The sequence below is a fragment of the Primulina tabacum genome, chromosome 9 (assembly GCF_025594145.1).
Source record: "Primulina tabacum isolate GXHZ01 chromosome 9, ASM2559414v2, whole genome shotgun sequence".
Taxonomy (NCBI): domain Eukaryota; kingdom Viridiplantae; phylum Streptophyta; class Magnoliopsida; order Lamiales; family Gesneriaceae; genus Primulina; species Primulina tabacum.
Genome location: NC_134558.1, coordinates 37,351,211 through 37,366,005, shown reverse-complemented (window position 1 = coordinate 37,366,005; position 14,795 = coordinate 37,351,211). Strand labels below are relative to the sequence as shown.

Sequence of the window (14,795 nt, the reverse complement as noted above, 5' to 3'; positions counted from 1 at the left end):
TTGTGTCCCTCCACGAGGGTTTGACTCAGGAGGAAAGGCTCCTCAAATTTGTAGGATGGAGGAAGGGAAGGTTGTTGGGGAAGGGAAAGGAGAAACCGGGTTAGACAGGGTAAAGGACCCGGGAGTTGGATGTAAAAAAATCTTCCTTTCCATCCCTTTTGAGAGGAAGGGATGTCATCGAGGAATCGGGCGTTTAATCGGGATTTAAGGGAAAATGCATTATCCCCGAAATGGCAAGAAAAATAATAGTGAAGGATGAGGGGGGTGATGAGAAGATTATTCATTTTAAAAAGGACATAGGCCGATGCCATAATCCTGAAAGAATTGGGATGAAATTGATTGACAGGTACACCAAAAAATTTGGCAACATCAATATAAAAGGGATGAACGGGAAACAGAAGACCATTCCTAACATGGTCCCGAAAGAAAGTTGTGTACCTAGGAGGAGGGTTATCGGCCCTATCAGAGGGCCCAGGTATCAAGATAGAAATGGAAGAAGGAATATTGCCCAGCGCTCGGAGTTCCTCATCTGCCCCCAAGCGTAAGGCGCTTCGCATAGAGGAGAACCAGGGAGTTCCCGGGATCTCGACCGCCCGAGGACTCGAGACCTTGGCTTTACCCTTACCCTTGTTCTTCGCAAGAGCTCAGGCCCGGGAGTGGCCAGAAGATAAAGGTTTAGAAAAGAGAGGTTTGGTTGGAAGTGCCACTGGTTTTTTAGAAGGTTGGGTAATGGAGCGACGTGGGGGAGAGGGGGGATAATCGGAACGAAGTGCGGAAGACTCAGCGCTAGGAGAGCCTCGCGCATTCGCTCCTGAGGTGGAAGAAGTGGAGTGAGACATTTTAAAAGAAGAAAACTTACGACGATATATGCGGTGGAAGGTTGCCGGAAATGATTTCGCACAAGTAGAGTCTCGAGAAGAGAATTCGCAAGAGCTTCGCTGCAATTTCGAATTTGAGAGTAATTTTTGGAAAACCTGTTAGTTAGTATATATAGGCGGTGGGGAGAAGATCTCAGCCGTTTATTTAAAAAGCATGCGTGGACGACCACGATTTGCCTAGAAAATTGTACCAGGCATACGAGGGGACACACGCAATAATTAAAAATGTCAGACTTATCGGCTCATCGAAATACGAAACGTTCCTGATAGTTGATAGAAAGGGCACGCGTTATCATGGCATCCCGTGGGTTACCCAAGATCTCATCTTAAGCCCAGGGAGGTCTGAGGCCCCGGCATCTTATCTTAATCCCGGGAAAAAGCTACCAGTGAACGCCTTCATAAAGCTAGCAGAGTCGGCAATCTTCTGCAGCGTCCTCCTCTCTTTATGAAGCAATAGCTGGAGGATAAAGTCGTACTCAAAGAGGTCCTCCGTATCAGAAATCTGCAAGCGTTCCTGATACTTTGCAAACTTGGCCACCAGTTCAGGAGTGATAGCCTCCTCCCACTCGTGAAGAAGCTGAAGTCCTTGCAGCTCCTCCCAGTAATGGATGATCTTTTGGAAGACTTCATCTTCCAATTCAGATTTTCTTTTCTCAAAAGCCGCTTGCATAAACTCTGCTGCCATGTCGGGAGATTTCGAACCACTGGAACCCGCCATTGCACTTCTTGAGGACTGAATTGATGGAATGTTGGAGAATAGGTAAGCAGGTTACTGTATATATATATAGGAAGGAATCAGTCTCCATCGTCGATCCGAACCCAATCGGACGATCAGAGGGAATCTAGGAAATTGAGCAGGCAGATGAAAAGACGTGTACGGGTATCGAGGAAACAGGCTCATTATTACCTCGGAATACGAACAATTTTCGACGGTGTCACTGTTAACGCATGCAGCATAATGACATTCATTGGATTTCCCGAGAGTACTAAACGATGAATGTACAAAACCTGAGAGATATGGAAGCCTGACACCTCATCACTTCTGCAGGATATTTAGAGACCCAAGGCTCTTATTCACTCTGGGATATGTTTTGGAGTAAACATGCATGACTGATCGGGACAGCGAGTCAAGCTCTAGCCCGACTATTTTTAGGATGTGTGGTGATACCCCTGTAAGGGTCCGGGATAATGGTGACCCATTTCCGGGTTAGTGATGACCCGGGTTATCGGTTGAATAGCCCGGATCAGAAGACAGCTGCCCGGGCACTTCTTCTCCACCCGGTTTCTCATACAGGTACCCAGGTAACCAACTACCCAGGCCACCTCGAGAATTACACCACACTCGAGTGTGATCGATACAGGCAGCCTAATCCGTCAGAACCACTTGGGCTTGGAGTGTCCTAGAAGTCATCAGAAGCTACAAGTATGGGCAGCCGACTTGCCATACTTAGTAGGTGGCACAAGAATCGAGGTACCTACCCCATTTTCTACTATAAATAGCAGGTATTAGTGTCATTTAAACATTCGGAAATCTTTGAACCAAAAGCACTTACATATTTCCCTTCAAATATTGCTTGTGTTCATAAAAAAGCCTGCCGACTTAAGCATCGGAGTGGCCACGCCGGACATCCCTCCGGCGCCCATTCACGAGTTACTTTCTTGTTTACAGGTGTTGATCCAAGCCATTATCTTCACTCAAATTCCCAAACATTATAAATTATTGATTTGGTCCGTTGAAGCCCCGTCCCCGGCTCACCTATTTTAACGAGATCACATCACCTTTGTTGTGATTGGATTCAGAATAAAATTTTAGGAGAGGACGCGAGATATTGACAAGTGAAAAGGGAGTAGCTCTGTTCTGCCGGGGAAATCAAGAAGGCAGTAGATTGGGTGGTGGCCACTCAACCATTGGGGCTCATCCTATTTGATAATCAACAGGTCAAAGGTTTGTGTCCAGATATCCTAATGCAAATATATCGAAAGATTGATATAATGCTACATAATAAGACATATACGATTTTGTATGTATAATTTATATATTTGACAACGTGACAAATCATTTATGACATATAAAGCTTTTCCTCAACCGTTAAAATAAAGCTAACTGAATTGGTTTACAAACATATTTTATCTATAACTTATGTTCGAGTCGGACACCTCTGTATCGATTGAATCACCCAAAAACCTTCTTCAAAGCCTTGGTAGTTCTACCCTCGAATCGTCTGTTGATCAGTTGGAGTTTGGGCTGAAGCTCCTGGTTGAATTGTGTAATCTAGTTAAAGCTCTTCAATTTAATGCTATATATGTGAGAGTTGTGTCAATTACTCTATTTTATGTCTTACTTCGGATCCTCACTCTGCTTGATAGAATCATATTTTTGCAAGTGCTATTACGGGCACTGAAACTGACTCGACTATCCCGACATCTATAAAGGAAAACTCCGGACTCAGCTAACAGTTAATTTTCAATCAAATGAAAATATAATAATTATTAACCTAACTACTTAAATTTAATTAGTAATTTAATAATGTTCAATAACATTTTCAAGTCTTAATTAAATGTACTTGGAAAACAAAAATATAAATTTTACTGATATTGCTTCGTCCTTTTTCCTTTAAAATTAAAAAGAAAATGATTACTCGCAATCACATACAAATATTAATTAAATTTCATTTTATTTCGACCTGATTAAGGGTAAAAAATTGGATCTCAATTGACCAACTTCACGTCATCATTGATTTTTGTAGCATATATATTCAAGGGTTAAATTGCTAATAATACAATCTATCAAAAAATATCAACGTACAGCGTATTCATTATTATGTTATTAAGTATCAACGCAAGGGGAACATAACACAAGATATGTAGTGATTATAGCATAATCAATTATCCCCTCATCTTCTCCTTTCTTCTCGATAAGGTCCTTCGCTTTCTTGGTCCTTCAAGAAGCCCAAAAAAACAAGGAAGCCAAAAAAGAAAAACCCACCGGACCAGTGCCCCCCACCGCCGCCGCCGTCGCCGCCGCCACCATCGTCATCACGTGGTGGAAATCCTGTTCCACCATCATCGAGTTCCGGAGATTTCTCCTTTCCTGGAATCCATTACAAGATTATTTAAAATACTTGGAAGAGAATGCAGGACTCGTTTACTTGGAAGTGGAAGTGCAAAGTATTTTGTCAGAAGAGAGGTTTCAACGGTTAACATGAAAAGCAGGAAAGTTAAAGAGGTGGAATAAAATTAGCAGGTTCTTCCACCAGATTCCAGAATGCACCAAAAAAACAAATAACAAAACAAAACAAAGACTTTATGACTGTTTGCGTCTGCTAACTCCTCGTAAATTAGAGTGAAGGATGAAAAAGGCGATTAGTACCTTGAATAGGTGCGACGGTAATGGTAGAAGATTGCCTCGTGACTGTTTGTGTCTGCTCTGCAGCACAAGTGGCATTCTGCAGTTTAAGATAAGCAATCAGTACAAGTAGTAATCATAAAGAACTGTCCTGTGAACATATTTTCCTAGCTCACCACAACCACAACCACTTGATAGACTAAAAAGAAGCTAAACCCTATGTTAATCTTCAGTAGGTAATCTTTTCTACGGTCAGATGATTGTTTCAGAAAAAAAACTCCTAGTGCCAAACATAAAGACTCGATTAAAAGAGAAGATCCTCTCTTAAAGTCATCATTACAAAATCAATTGGCAAAAAGTAAATTAATCTCAGGTACAACATAATTACCAGGGAAGCAGCACATATTGAAGCGTGCTTTACTCGAAAAGAACGCTGCAAATGGAGTGACTTAAGCTCAACTGGAATGAAATAAACATTCTTCTTTGGCTTCAGACATTGAACTTCTGATCTTGCTGTAGAAATGTAATTCAAAGGCATTAACCATTAAATTGATGTGCACTCTCGAGTATGGCTCATTTCAAATTGTCCACATGCACATAAATGCATGAAAACAGATCTGAATAATGCTGAGGTAGACTCCTCAACAGAATTTGTTGATATGTTATGAAAAAACCACAAAGTGAAATTCACACAAACCAGATATAAAAAACATAAATTTTCCGGCATCGACAAAAGAGAAAGAGCATTTTATGCAACCAATCAACCCTTCTTGTGATTTTACAGGCACTCGTTACTACTCCATGTAATAGGATTTATCATGTGCAGACGTACTCAAAGAACCAAGGTATGTTATTTTAGAAACGCCAATGGAATAGATATAAAACATGGACAAATTTATATTTTCTGAGATGACATAACATACCAATCGATAGAGTTGTAATTGGGCTGGCAAAAGTAGCACTTAGTGACATCTTGACACTAAGAAATAATTATCGCCTGAAAAAATGGTATAACTATGACTGTGAGAAAGAAGAAATAAATTCCGCTGCTAAACAAGAAAAGGAGACATGCAAAGTTGAAGGCTTCATGTTAGTGTAACGTTGATCCCACAAATAATAATTTTCATCTATGAAGTTAGTTTGCATGATGAGATAGCCCACATACATCATGAAAAGTTTCAACCAATATAGCAACAAGGTAATGCCTCTGACAACACAAAATAGCTAATAAACCAAAGATCAGCTCGCAATATAGAAATAGCCCACAAACATCATGAAAAGTTTCAACATATACAGCAACAAGGTAATGCCTCTGACAACATAACATAGCTAATAAACCAAAGAGCAGCTCACAATATAGAAATAGCATCAGAATTAGATTTTTTTGCCATTAACATCTACTAGAGAATACAACAATCACGCTACGCAGTTAAACCCTCCAATTATACCATTCACACCTTTTAACAAAGCCTTCCGGATAACTACAATATTTTTTTTACAAAAAGAAAAAGAACCGGTTGAATACAAAAACAAGGTTTCCTAGACATTTGAGGAGTTCAAGCGTCTCGATTATTCACATCCTGAATTCACACGATACATTTCCAGATCAAAATTTCGCAAACACTGACAAACTATAGGAAAACAGGAGGTGAATCATCGTTCTTTTACTCGAAAAATAACACAGTTTTCGGAATCTCAAAAGAAATCGAACTGAGCAAACGAAAATCCTTGATATCAAAATGGAAGCGTTAAAGCACCTAACTTTACCTGGAATCAAATCGGAGGAGCGGATGAAGGAGCCGGTCGGGTCGTGAGGCGGCGTAGGTGTTACGGATGGAAAACGAGGGTAGAAACAGAGAGACGAACTAATGAAAACAAAAGGGTATACAAGAAAGAAAGATTGTGTGGCGGCTGGCTCGCACGTGACTTTTTACCACTCTTTTTTACCCATTATTATATCGAACGGTTTGATTTCGGAAAAAGAATAATTAATTAAATAAATTTAAAATTTATAGCTTCCATTTTTTTTCATCTAAATACAATCTAATAATCATATATAAATTGTGATGTTCAACAATTTTATTTTACGGGGATGTATTCAATCTAAACTTTTAATGACTTTTTTAAAAAAGTGGACTTTTGTGGAGTTGATGGATTTTGATTGACTTTTATAGAATCTCATGGAATTGTAAAATATATTTCATAGACTTTTATAGACTTTTTTCAAGATTTTTATAGACTTTTGTAAACTTTTATAATTGTGATTTATTTTTTTATTAATTTCTTTTAAATAATTATTGGACATGTATAACCTATTCAATTTTAAATTTTTTTTATTTATGAAAATGTAAATGAATTAAATTTATTTAAAGGTTAAATAAATTTAATTTGTGAAAAACGACAAATGAACTATCCAATTTATTGAAATCAAAATTTCAATTCTTTATGTCAATTCAACATATTAATGAACAATATTTTTATAAGTTCGTAATAAAATTTTATTAAAAGGAAAAATCAAAATAATAAGTAGACTTTTACATAAAAAAGCTAATCATTATTGACAATTTGATCAACATCGTTCCACATTCTATTGGCTATGATATCCCTCCATGCATTAGCTCTTGCTCGTTGTTGTTCTTGAGTATCAAATAACTGATCAAAGTTGTCATCTCCATAAACTTGTGCCGATGAAGACAATTGAGCTTCATTATCTGGTTCAATTTGAAATTCATCACATCGACACTCATTTCGAAGAAAATTGTGTAATCCGGCACAAGCCAATACAAGCTCTGTTTGGGTCGTATATGGAAATGGAGGGGTCATCTTGAATATTTTGAACCGTGATTTAAATATACCAAATGTCCGCTCTATAACTATGCTCTTAACTCTTCTATTCCTAACAGCTGAAAAATGACGTTATCTTCCCACACTCATTGAAGCAAACAAAGAAACACTGTATAATATGTGGTAACAGGATGTAAAATAGCTTACAGTACTCCTAAATATGCCAGGAAAAGTCACTTGAAATGCATGTGAAGTACACATAATGACTATTGGGTTTTCTATATTACTTTTACGAGTAAGACATTAATAAATATTAAATACAGACTTAACATGACATAAAAAACTGTTGGAGACAACTATGAGAAATAAGAAAAAAATTGAGACAATAAATAAATAATTCAATTATGCTATTCATATTAAAGAAATCACATAAAATAATTCATCTAAATTGTATTGAAACACATATTTAATCATGTTAAAAAATAAGGTAAAGTATTTGAACGTATAAATTAAGTATATCTTGATTAAGTGTGGGTAAATTTTTTATCACATACTATTAGTTTGTACAGAAGTCTAAAAAATTTATTCATTAACTGTATCCATGTCTTCAAAATTTTATCTTATTCTAAGCCAAGTCTTATTATCCTATTATACCATTCACTTCTTTTCTAACTTAAACTTTAGCATTAGCCAACACCACTTCCTAATGTTTACGAAATAAATTTTTCACTTTCTAGCCACATCACAAAAATAATTAAAAACACTTAGCTGTTTACAACTTTCACATTTACCATGTACATAATTGCACTTATATCATTTCACTTTTCATCATTTAATTTTCTTCTTTTCCTCTCTATATCGAAAAAAATTCTAAGATTCAATTTTATTTAGAGAAGTTCAATTAAAGGACCATCTTAATTAATTTGGGAATGACAATCAAGAAAATAGAACTCTAAAATTAGATCTTACACTGAGAAAAAACTATGGCTCTTAAATCATTTACTGTATAGCATAAGAAAGAATAATATGAATGCTGAAGTATTCCTAAGTTTTTTCAATAATCATAATGATTCAAGAAAAAACACAATTCATCACATGTCGGATCATTCATCGTTTTGATGAGATGAAAGAAAATTTATGAAATACAATAATCATAATGATTCAAGAAAAAAAACAACAATTCATCTATTTTTACACATAAATATTGGCAATATAATAAATTCAAGAATGACCAATCATACCTTTGAATAGAAGAAATTTTTTTGAGAGAGTGAAGAACCCTAGAGATGGCTTGAGATAGAAGAGAGATAGCGTATTTTTCAAAAAAGAAAGTCCATCAAAATCTTTGGTATAGGTGGAAGAATATTTTAGATTTTCTGCAATTGTACATAAGGCTTTAAGATTTGTACATGAATAATAAAATAAGAATCCTTGAAAAGCTATGGATTTTTTGGATACCTCTTGACTTTTGGAGAGTTTTAAAAAGTCAAGTTTGAATACCACATGACTTTTTAAAACTCTACCAAAATCCATGTTGAATACCACTAAACATATATAGAGTCATTAAAAATTTAGATTGAATACCTCTAGATTTTAAAATTCCATAAAAGTCATTAAAAGTTTAGATTGAATACACCCCCTTAATTTCATAAATTTGACCCTGTAACGATAAAGGCCATTGGAAAAAATTATTAAAATTATCGAAAAAAACAATCAACTAACATGGAAATTTGAGAAAATAAAACAATATAAACAATTTTCCCTTTATCAATTAATGGTCAAAATGAGTGAGAATATGCATACTGGATTTTATCTCCGAGCTCCAAATCGCACCGAATCATCTTCCTTATATTTCCAGAATGGTAAGCCGGCGATCAGGTCATCCGTGAACCCTCTATAGAGCGACGGCGTGTTGATGCTGTAGCCTAGCTGCCTAGGCGTCCGCTAAGAAACGGCACCCAACAGCACTGCAGCCCGATCGAACAGTATGAATGGAAAAGAGTATGCGGATTATCAATGGGCCGTAGTCCACATCTTATTGGGGCTAGATAGAGAAATGGGCCGCAATGAAAACAGCCCATGTCCATTTGGGAAAAAAACAAAAACGGTGAAAGCTGACTTAGAATAGCATGCTTGACATTTGTCCTGAATTTATGAACTTACCCTTATTAGTAGCTTCTCGTAATCTGGTATTGAAAAATCTACGAAACAAGAATCTCCAATTTAATCCAACCTCTGTGATTGCGATGGCCACCAGAAAGGAGGATTGTCCGCCGCAAGGCAGTGTGGCGATTGTAAAAGAGGAAGCGCAGAGAGAGCTGGATGCCAATGTTTTGTTGCGGCTGTGCAACCAACACTGTGGAGGAGTTTCGGTGACCCACGGAATCAAAGACAGAGTACCCACCGCGGACTGTACCACCGCAGATTTTGATGACGGCTCCGGCGAGGCATGCACGACAGAGAAGTGCCAATGCGCCGGCCAACAGAGTCATCATTTTAAGTGTGTCAATTAGCAATGGTTTAGTTGGGATGAATTATGTCAAATACTGCTGTTGCTGCTTTTTTTTCTCGTGTAAGATATCCGTTGGCTGAGAACTAGGCCGAAAAGTGGCTTAGAGTCAACTTAACCCCTCTTGTGTAGTATGTTGACGTATTTATGTTACAATAAATTACTTATTTAGGGAATCTATGAATCAAGATTTTATCAACACGTTTTATGTTTTAAGAATAAGAATTATAATTGAATTAGAATCCGAAGCGAGATTCTTTGAATTATTAAAAAACTGTGACAATAATTGCGCACAACGGTGATCGAAAGTAGAACCACAAATGTGCTGATACATAATCAGCCAAAACATGAGGGCGCGACAAGAAACTGTTTTCAAACACTACCGCGGATACATAATCAGCCAAAACATGAGGGGGCACGTTGTTCGAGTCTCTCATGTTTTCTTTTTCTCACAACAATTTTACAGCACAAAACAAAGGGCTAGAACATGGTTCCTGTTGATACCTGCCGACCTCACCCAGAGATGTGTTTTCGGACCGAAATGTTTATAAATATGCATTCTTTTTTCACACTCCATTTAGTAATTCGTGCTCGAGCTCTGCATGCAGCAAAACCATTTTTTCTGCAAAATCAAAGGCTTGTCATCAGTTTTGAGACACTCAGAAGCCAGATGGATTGGCAAACTTTTCACACAAAAAATAAAAATTTTCACACACAAAAAAAATTAAAACCGATACTGATATCGTGCGGGAATGAATCTAATCACTTACACCCTGAGTTTTTACATGTTCCATCCCATGATTAGTATTTGTATTCGTTTCCAGCTTTGTGGGAGAATCAGGCTTCCCACCAGTTTTCTTCTCATCCCTTGCCTTGTTAAAAATCGCCGTAAATCCCTCTGCCGAAGCAGGATCATTGACATCCCATTCTCCAAACTTTGGCAAGGGCCTACCTTTCTCCTGTCCAAGATGCACACGTAAAGGTCAACAAAACTTCAAATCAGCTTTCAGTATTTCCCATTTAAATATGAAAATTAAAACAAGGATGCAACTCCTAACAAAATTAACAAAATAAAGTCTAATATTGATCAATCTCAAATTGTGACGACCCAGATAAATGTATCATCACATCTACAGAAAGTAACGCTTTCAATCATAACAAGTCCTGAAATTGCAAATAGGAAAGGGAGATATACATTGTACAATCTTCCATATTTTCTTAAACAATTGAAATGTTGATGAGTGTAATTGTGGTAAATTTGTGAGAAAATAATAGAGCTTGGTAGCAAGACCGTCGCTGAGTATGAAATTCAAGTTTGGAAATAAGAAGTCACCCGAATGTAGATGCGTAAGTATGCATATTAAATACACTCTACTAAGGAAGCATGAGGTTTTTTGATGCACCTAGTCAGCATTCAGGCTTTGAGAAATAACTCACTTCAGCTTGATGCTAGGATGAGCTTACAAAAGCTTCTTTTGCTGTTGAAACTACTCTCATGGAAAGGGTTACAATCATAAAATTTGTATTTTAATATGCTCGAAGGTGATTACATACAAATAATAAAGGCCACCGCTGACAAATTCTATAAAACATATGTGATTTTGCGTATCAGTAGTTTTGAACCTCTAGCCCGTGGATACAGGGGCTAAGCTAGGACCTTGAGGCTAAGAAGCGACATTAATATTTATCTATTTCTGTAATTTTTGCGGCTTTCAAAGATACAATGTCGAGCTATAATTGAATTGTTTTAAAAGATCTAGGAAGAATTTTCAACACTGTGGACAATTGACCACCCTAAATTGCATGTTGATTCCAGATTGTGGTGCCATGTTGAAATCACTTTTTCCAAAAGCTTGACCTCAAATGAGATGGTTAGTAATATTATACTTTAAAAATTATAAAGATACATGTCACGACAAGGAATCCAATTGTATAAATTCACAAATTTATGAGACCTGGAGCAGGCATATATTTTGCTAGTTCCCATTGGCTCAAAGGTAAGTTTTTCATTCATGTATATAATGAACTTGGTGGATGTAAGGCACGCACTATGTCAAATACAATACAAGATGAAACCTGGGAACAGAGAAGAATTAAACAGAGATGCTACTGTACAATTTTCTGCGTGAACAACAAATTATAGTTAAATACTAGTGACTACGCATCATAAACAAAGCAATATAAAAGTACAACATGAACACAAGAGCAATAGTTTCAACTATCAGGAATCACAGACATAAGTGTTAGAAACTTTATTACGACCAATCGAGAGTACCCGCAACATTGAGATCAAAATCACAAAATTGAAAGCTTTCAAGACTTTCCTCGAGAACAAAAAGCAGCTGAAAAAAGTTAGAAAGTCGGTCTTTTCTTTTATTTACTGTAAATTATTTTCCTTTCTAAATAAAGTATCCATTCAAACAAAAGAGTTCCTCTAATTCTGCTTGAAATTCTTCACGAACAATAAATCAATCGAACAAAGTCCACCAATCAATCACTGGTGACGAACAATCCAAACTTTTACAGAGCACTTTTATCTTAGGTCGACCAAGCAAAGCTTCAGCAGCATACTCCCCAAGACGATGAATAAAAAAAAAGACAACCAGAAATTAAAAAAAAAACCTAAATGAAAAGAAATAACAAATACAAATCTGAAATCAAATTAATATGCAAAAACTACGGCCGGATTCAATAGCGTACCGACATGAATCCTCGTGAAGCAAATATTTCCCAGGAGAGAGAATGAAAATGGAACCCGGAGATATAGCGAATTAGAGAGAGAGAGATTGTTGAAGCCGTCGATGAAAAACGTTTGTATGCATATATAGATATCTCCACTCCGTTATCTGGGAGTCCATTTGTGCAACTCGAGGGGGTGTTTGGTTGGTGCAAAAAGCCAATTTTGAAATTTTTAGATAGCAAAAAGGTATTCGAAATTCTAATATATTTATTTATAAATTCTTTTCTAAAATAAATTATATTTCTATTTTGAAAAGAATATGAACATAGTTTCATTTCACCTATGCAGCATCCATTTTATTTTAGGTAAAAACTTGTGTGATACGATCTCACATGTCGTATTTTATGAGACGGATCTCTTATTTGAGTCATCTATGAAAAAACGTTACTTTTTTATGCTAAGAGTATTACTTTTTATTGTGATTATCGGTTAGATTGACCTATATCTTAGATAAAAATTCGTGAGACCGTCTCACAACAGATGTACTATTTTATTTTATTTTATTTACGAGACTCGCTTCTTTTCCGACATACACGATTCGTGTGATCCGTAAAAATAAAAATAAAAAATAAACGAAAGTAGATGTGACAACAGATGGAGCAAGCCAAGAGGATGGAATGTTAGTTTGCATTTACAGCCATTGTTGCCAATGGGATCCAGCCTGTATTGCACACTAATATCTAGTCTGCTGGGCTGCAACTTGCAACCTCTTAGCCACTGTTTGTTTGATGCGACAAAATAAATTCAAGCACTCGATCAAATGGACAACAAACTACACATTTATTCTGCACGGGTTTTCATTCCACCCTTTCTCATTTGTAAATAACCAAAGCGTAAAACGTATCGTACTCGCTTATTACAGATGTAACTCATCCAGCTTTCAAATAATCAATTGATTGAAAATTGAATTATTCTGTCAAAATGCAATTTGTGATGAAAATAATAATATGTTAAACCCAATCATGTGACATTTGACTACGTACCAATGTAAATAAACTTGTCTTCTACAAATTTTTCGATTTTTGATCTTGCATCTTTCAAATTTTAGCCATTTTTTTCTATGAGTACTGATCCAGTACATCATACACGTCAATATCATGTCGATGTCATATTAATTTCATATTGTAAGCACATTCATAAATAAATGGCTAAATTGAAGAAACAAAGAAACTAAGTTAACTGATATTCACGTGAAATTTAGGGTCCGATTCGAGCGAGTGTCACTAATCCAGAAATAGGTTTCAAAATGATCCCGAGCTTGAAATCACGAATAAGAATCGTTAGAAGGAGGCCAGGAGGGTATCCTGACGTAGCCCCTCCGACTCTCAAGTCAGAGACTGAGAAGTATAAGTGGAGAGCAACTAAGGGTGCTGCTGAAAATAATATAATGAATGAATGAATTAAACACTCCAACATGGGTCTTTGATTGACCTGTCTTCTATTTGGGCTAGAGATGAGCCAGGGATAGTGGACTTGGCCATCCACGAGGTATCATTAACTATTGATAAAAGTTGAAACTTGACATTACAAGATTGAAAAAAAATTAGTGATACGGGTATGGCTGACTAAAGCTGTAATTTTGTAATTCGAACATAAACAACAATAAATTTAATTGCGCATCAATTAAGTCAAACAATAAAATAATTGCTCTCTTTTATTTGGGATTTTGGTTTTTCATGGGTGAAATGAATCTATCTTTGTGGAAAGCTAGGAAAACATGTGGATGACTGTGAAGCCATGTGAAAAATAAGTGAACTTATATATATTGAAACAGAGAGAATATATTGGTGGTTGGAAAACGATAATTTGGTATACAATAAATTCTATATTTATATTTATACATATTAAAACCAAAAAAAAAAAAAGTATTCTCGATGAATTATGTGCCAACCTAAAATATAAACATGGTTGGTTTAGAAGTTTAATACTAGAAGAAACATGACACACGTGAGACCGGGCTGGTAGCCAAGTGGTCTCACCTGTCAGATTATACTCGCGTGTGGCTGTAATAAAAAAAAAACATGACATGTGAGTCCATGAGACAACGATTTATTAAAGCGTTTTTCTAAGCTTCTATTGCATTAGTTACTAATAAGATGTCTCGAAATGGCGGAATAATTGAATTGATTATATGCAATTCTAGGCAACAATGCCACGTCTCTTTCGTTTCCTGTCACTATGCTTTTAAATAAATAATCAAACACGTGAAGATTTAGATTTATGTAATTTATTATTAGGAAAATAAAGTTGTCTTTCTCAGCTATTGGAAAATGAAATGGTGTTTGTTTTTAAAACAAAATAAATAAATAAAAATTCAAATTTATTTATTTATAATCTCACATAAAATACCTATCCTGTTTGATAAAACTTGAGACAACCGCAATAACTGTTTTTTTATTTAATCGACATAAAAAATAATACCAAATTTATAATGAGATCCTACCTATGTGGGCACTACCTTCACTTCATTTCAACGGATAAGATCTTGCCATACATACAATTTCAACAAAAAAAGTGGGTCCTATATATGCATGAACA

At 36.1% G+C, this 14,795-nt stretch overlaps 2 protein-coding genes across 2 annotated transcripts; both read right to left on the bottom strand.

Moving 5' to 3' along the window:
* Positions 1–3,591: 3,591 nt before the first annotated feature.
* LOC142555792 (uncharacterized) lies at positions 3,592–6,154 on the bottom strand. Its single transcript, XM_075666886.1, has 5 exons — positions 5,992–6,154; positions 5,148–5,221; positions 4,613–4,737; positions 4,249–4,324; positions 3,592–3,969 (listed from the first exon to the last, which is right to left on the bottom strand). Exons 2-5 carry the CDS (start codon positions 5,194–5,196, stop codon positions 3,773–3,775), a joined length of 447 nt encoding a protein of 148 aa, XP_075523001.1. The 5' UTR covers positions 5,197–5,221; positions 5,992–6,154; the 3' UTR covers positions 3,592–3,772.
* A 3,662-nt stretch (positions 6,155–9,816) lies between these two features.
* On the bottom strand, positions 9,817–12,442 carry LOC142555791 (protein NOI4-like). Its single transcript, XM_075666884.1, has 3 exons — positions 12,218–12,442; positions 10,288–10,476; positions 9,817–10,139 (listed from the first exon to the last, which is right to left on the bottom strand). The coding sequence occupies exons 1-3, from the start codon at positions 12,221–12,223 to the stop codon at positions 10,095–10,097; spliced, it is 240 nt and encodes a 79-aa protein (XP_075522999.1). The 5' UTR covers positions 12,224–12,442; the 3' UTR covers positions 9,817–10,094.
* Positions 12,443–14,795: the final 2,353 nt, after the last annotated feature.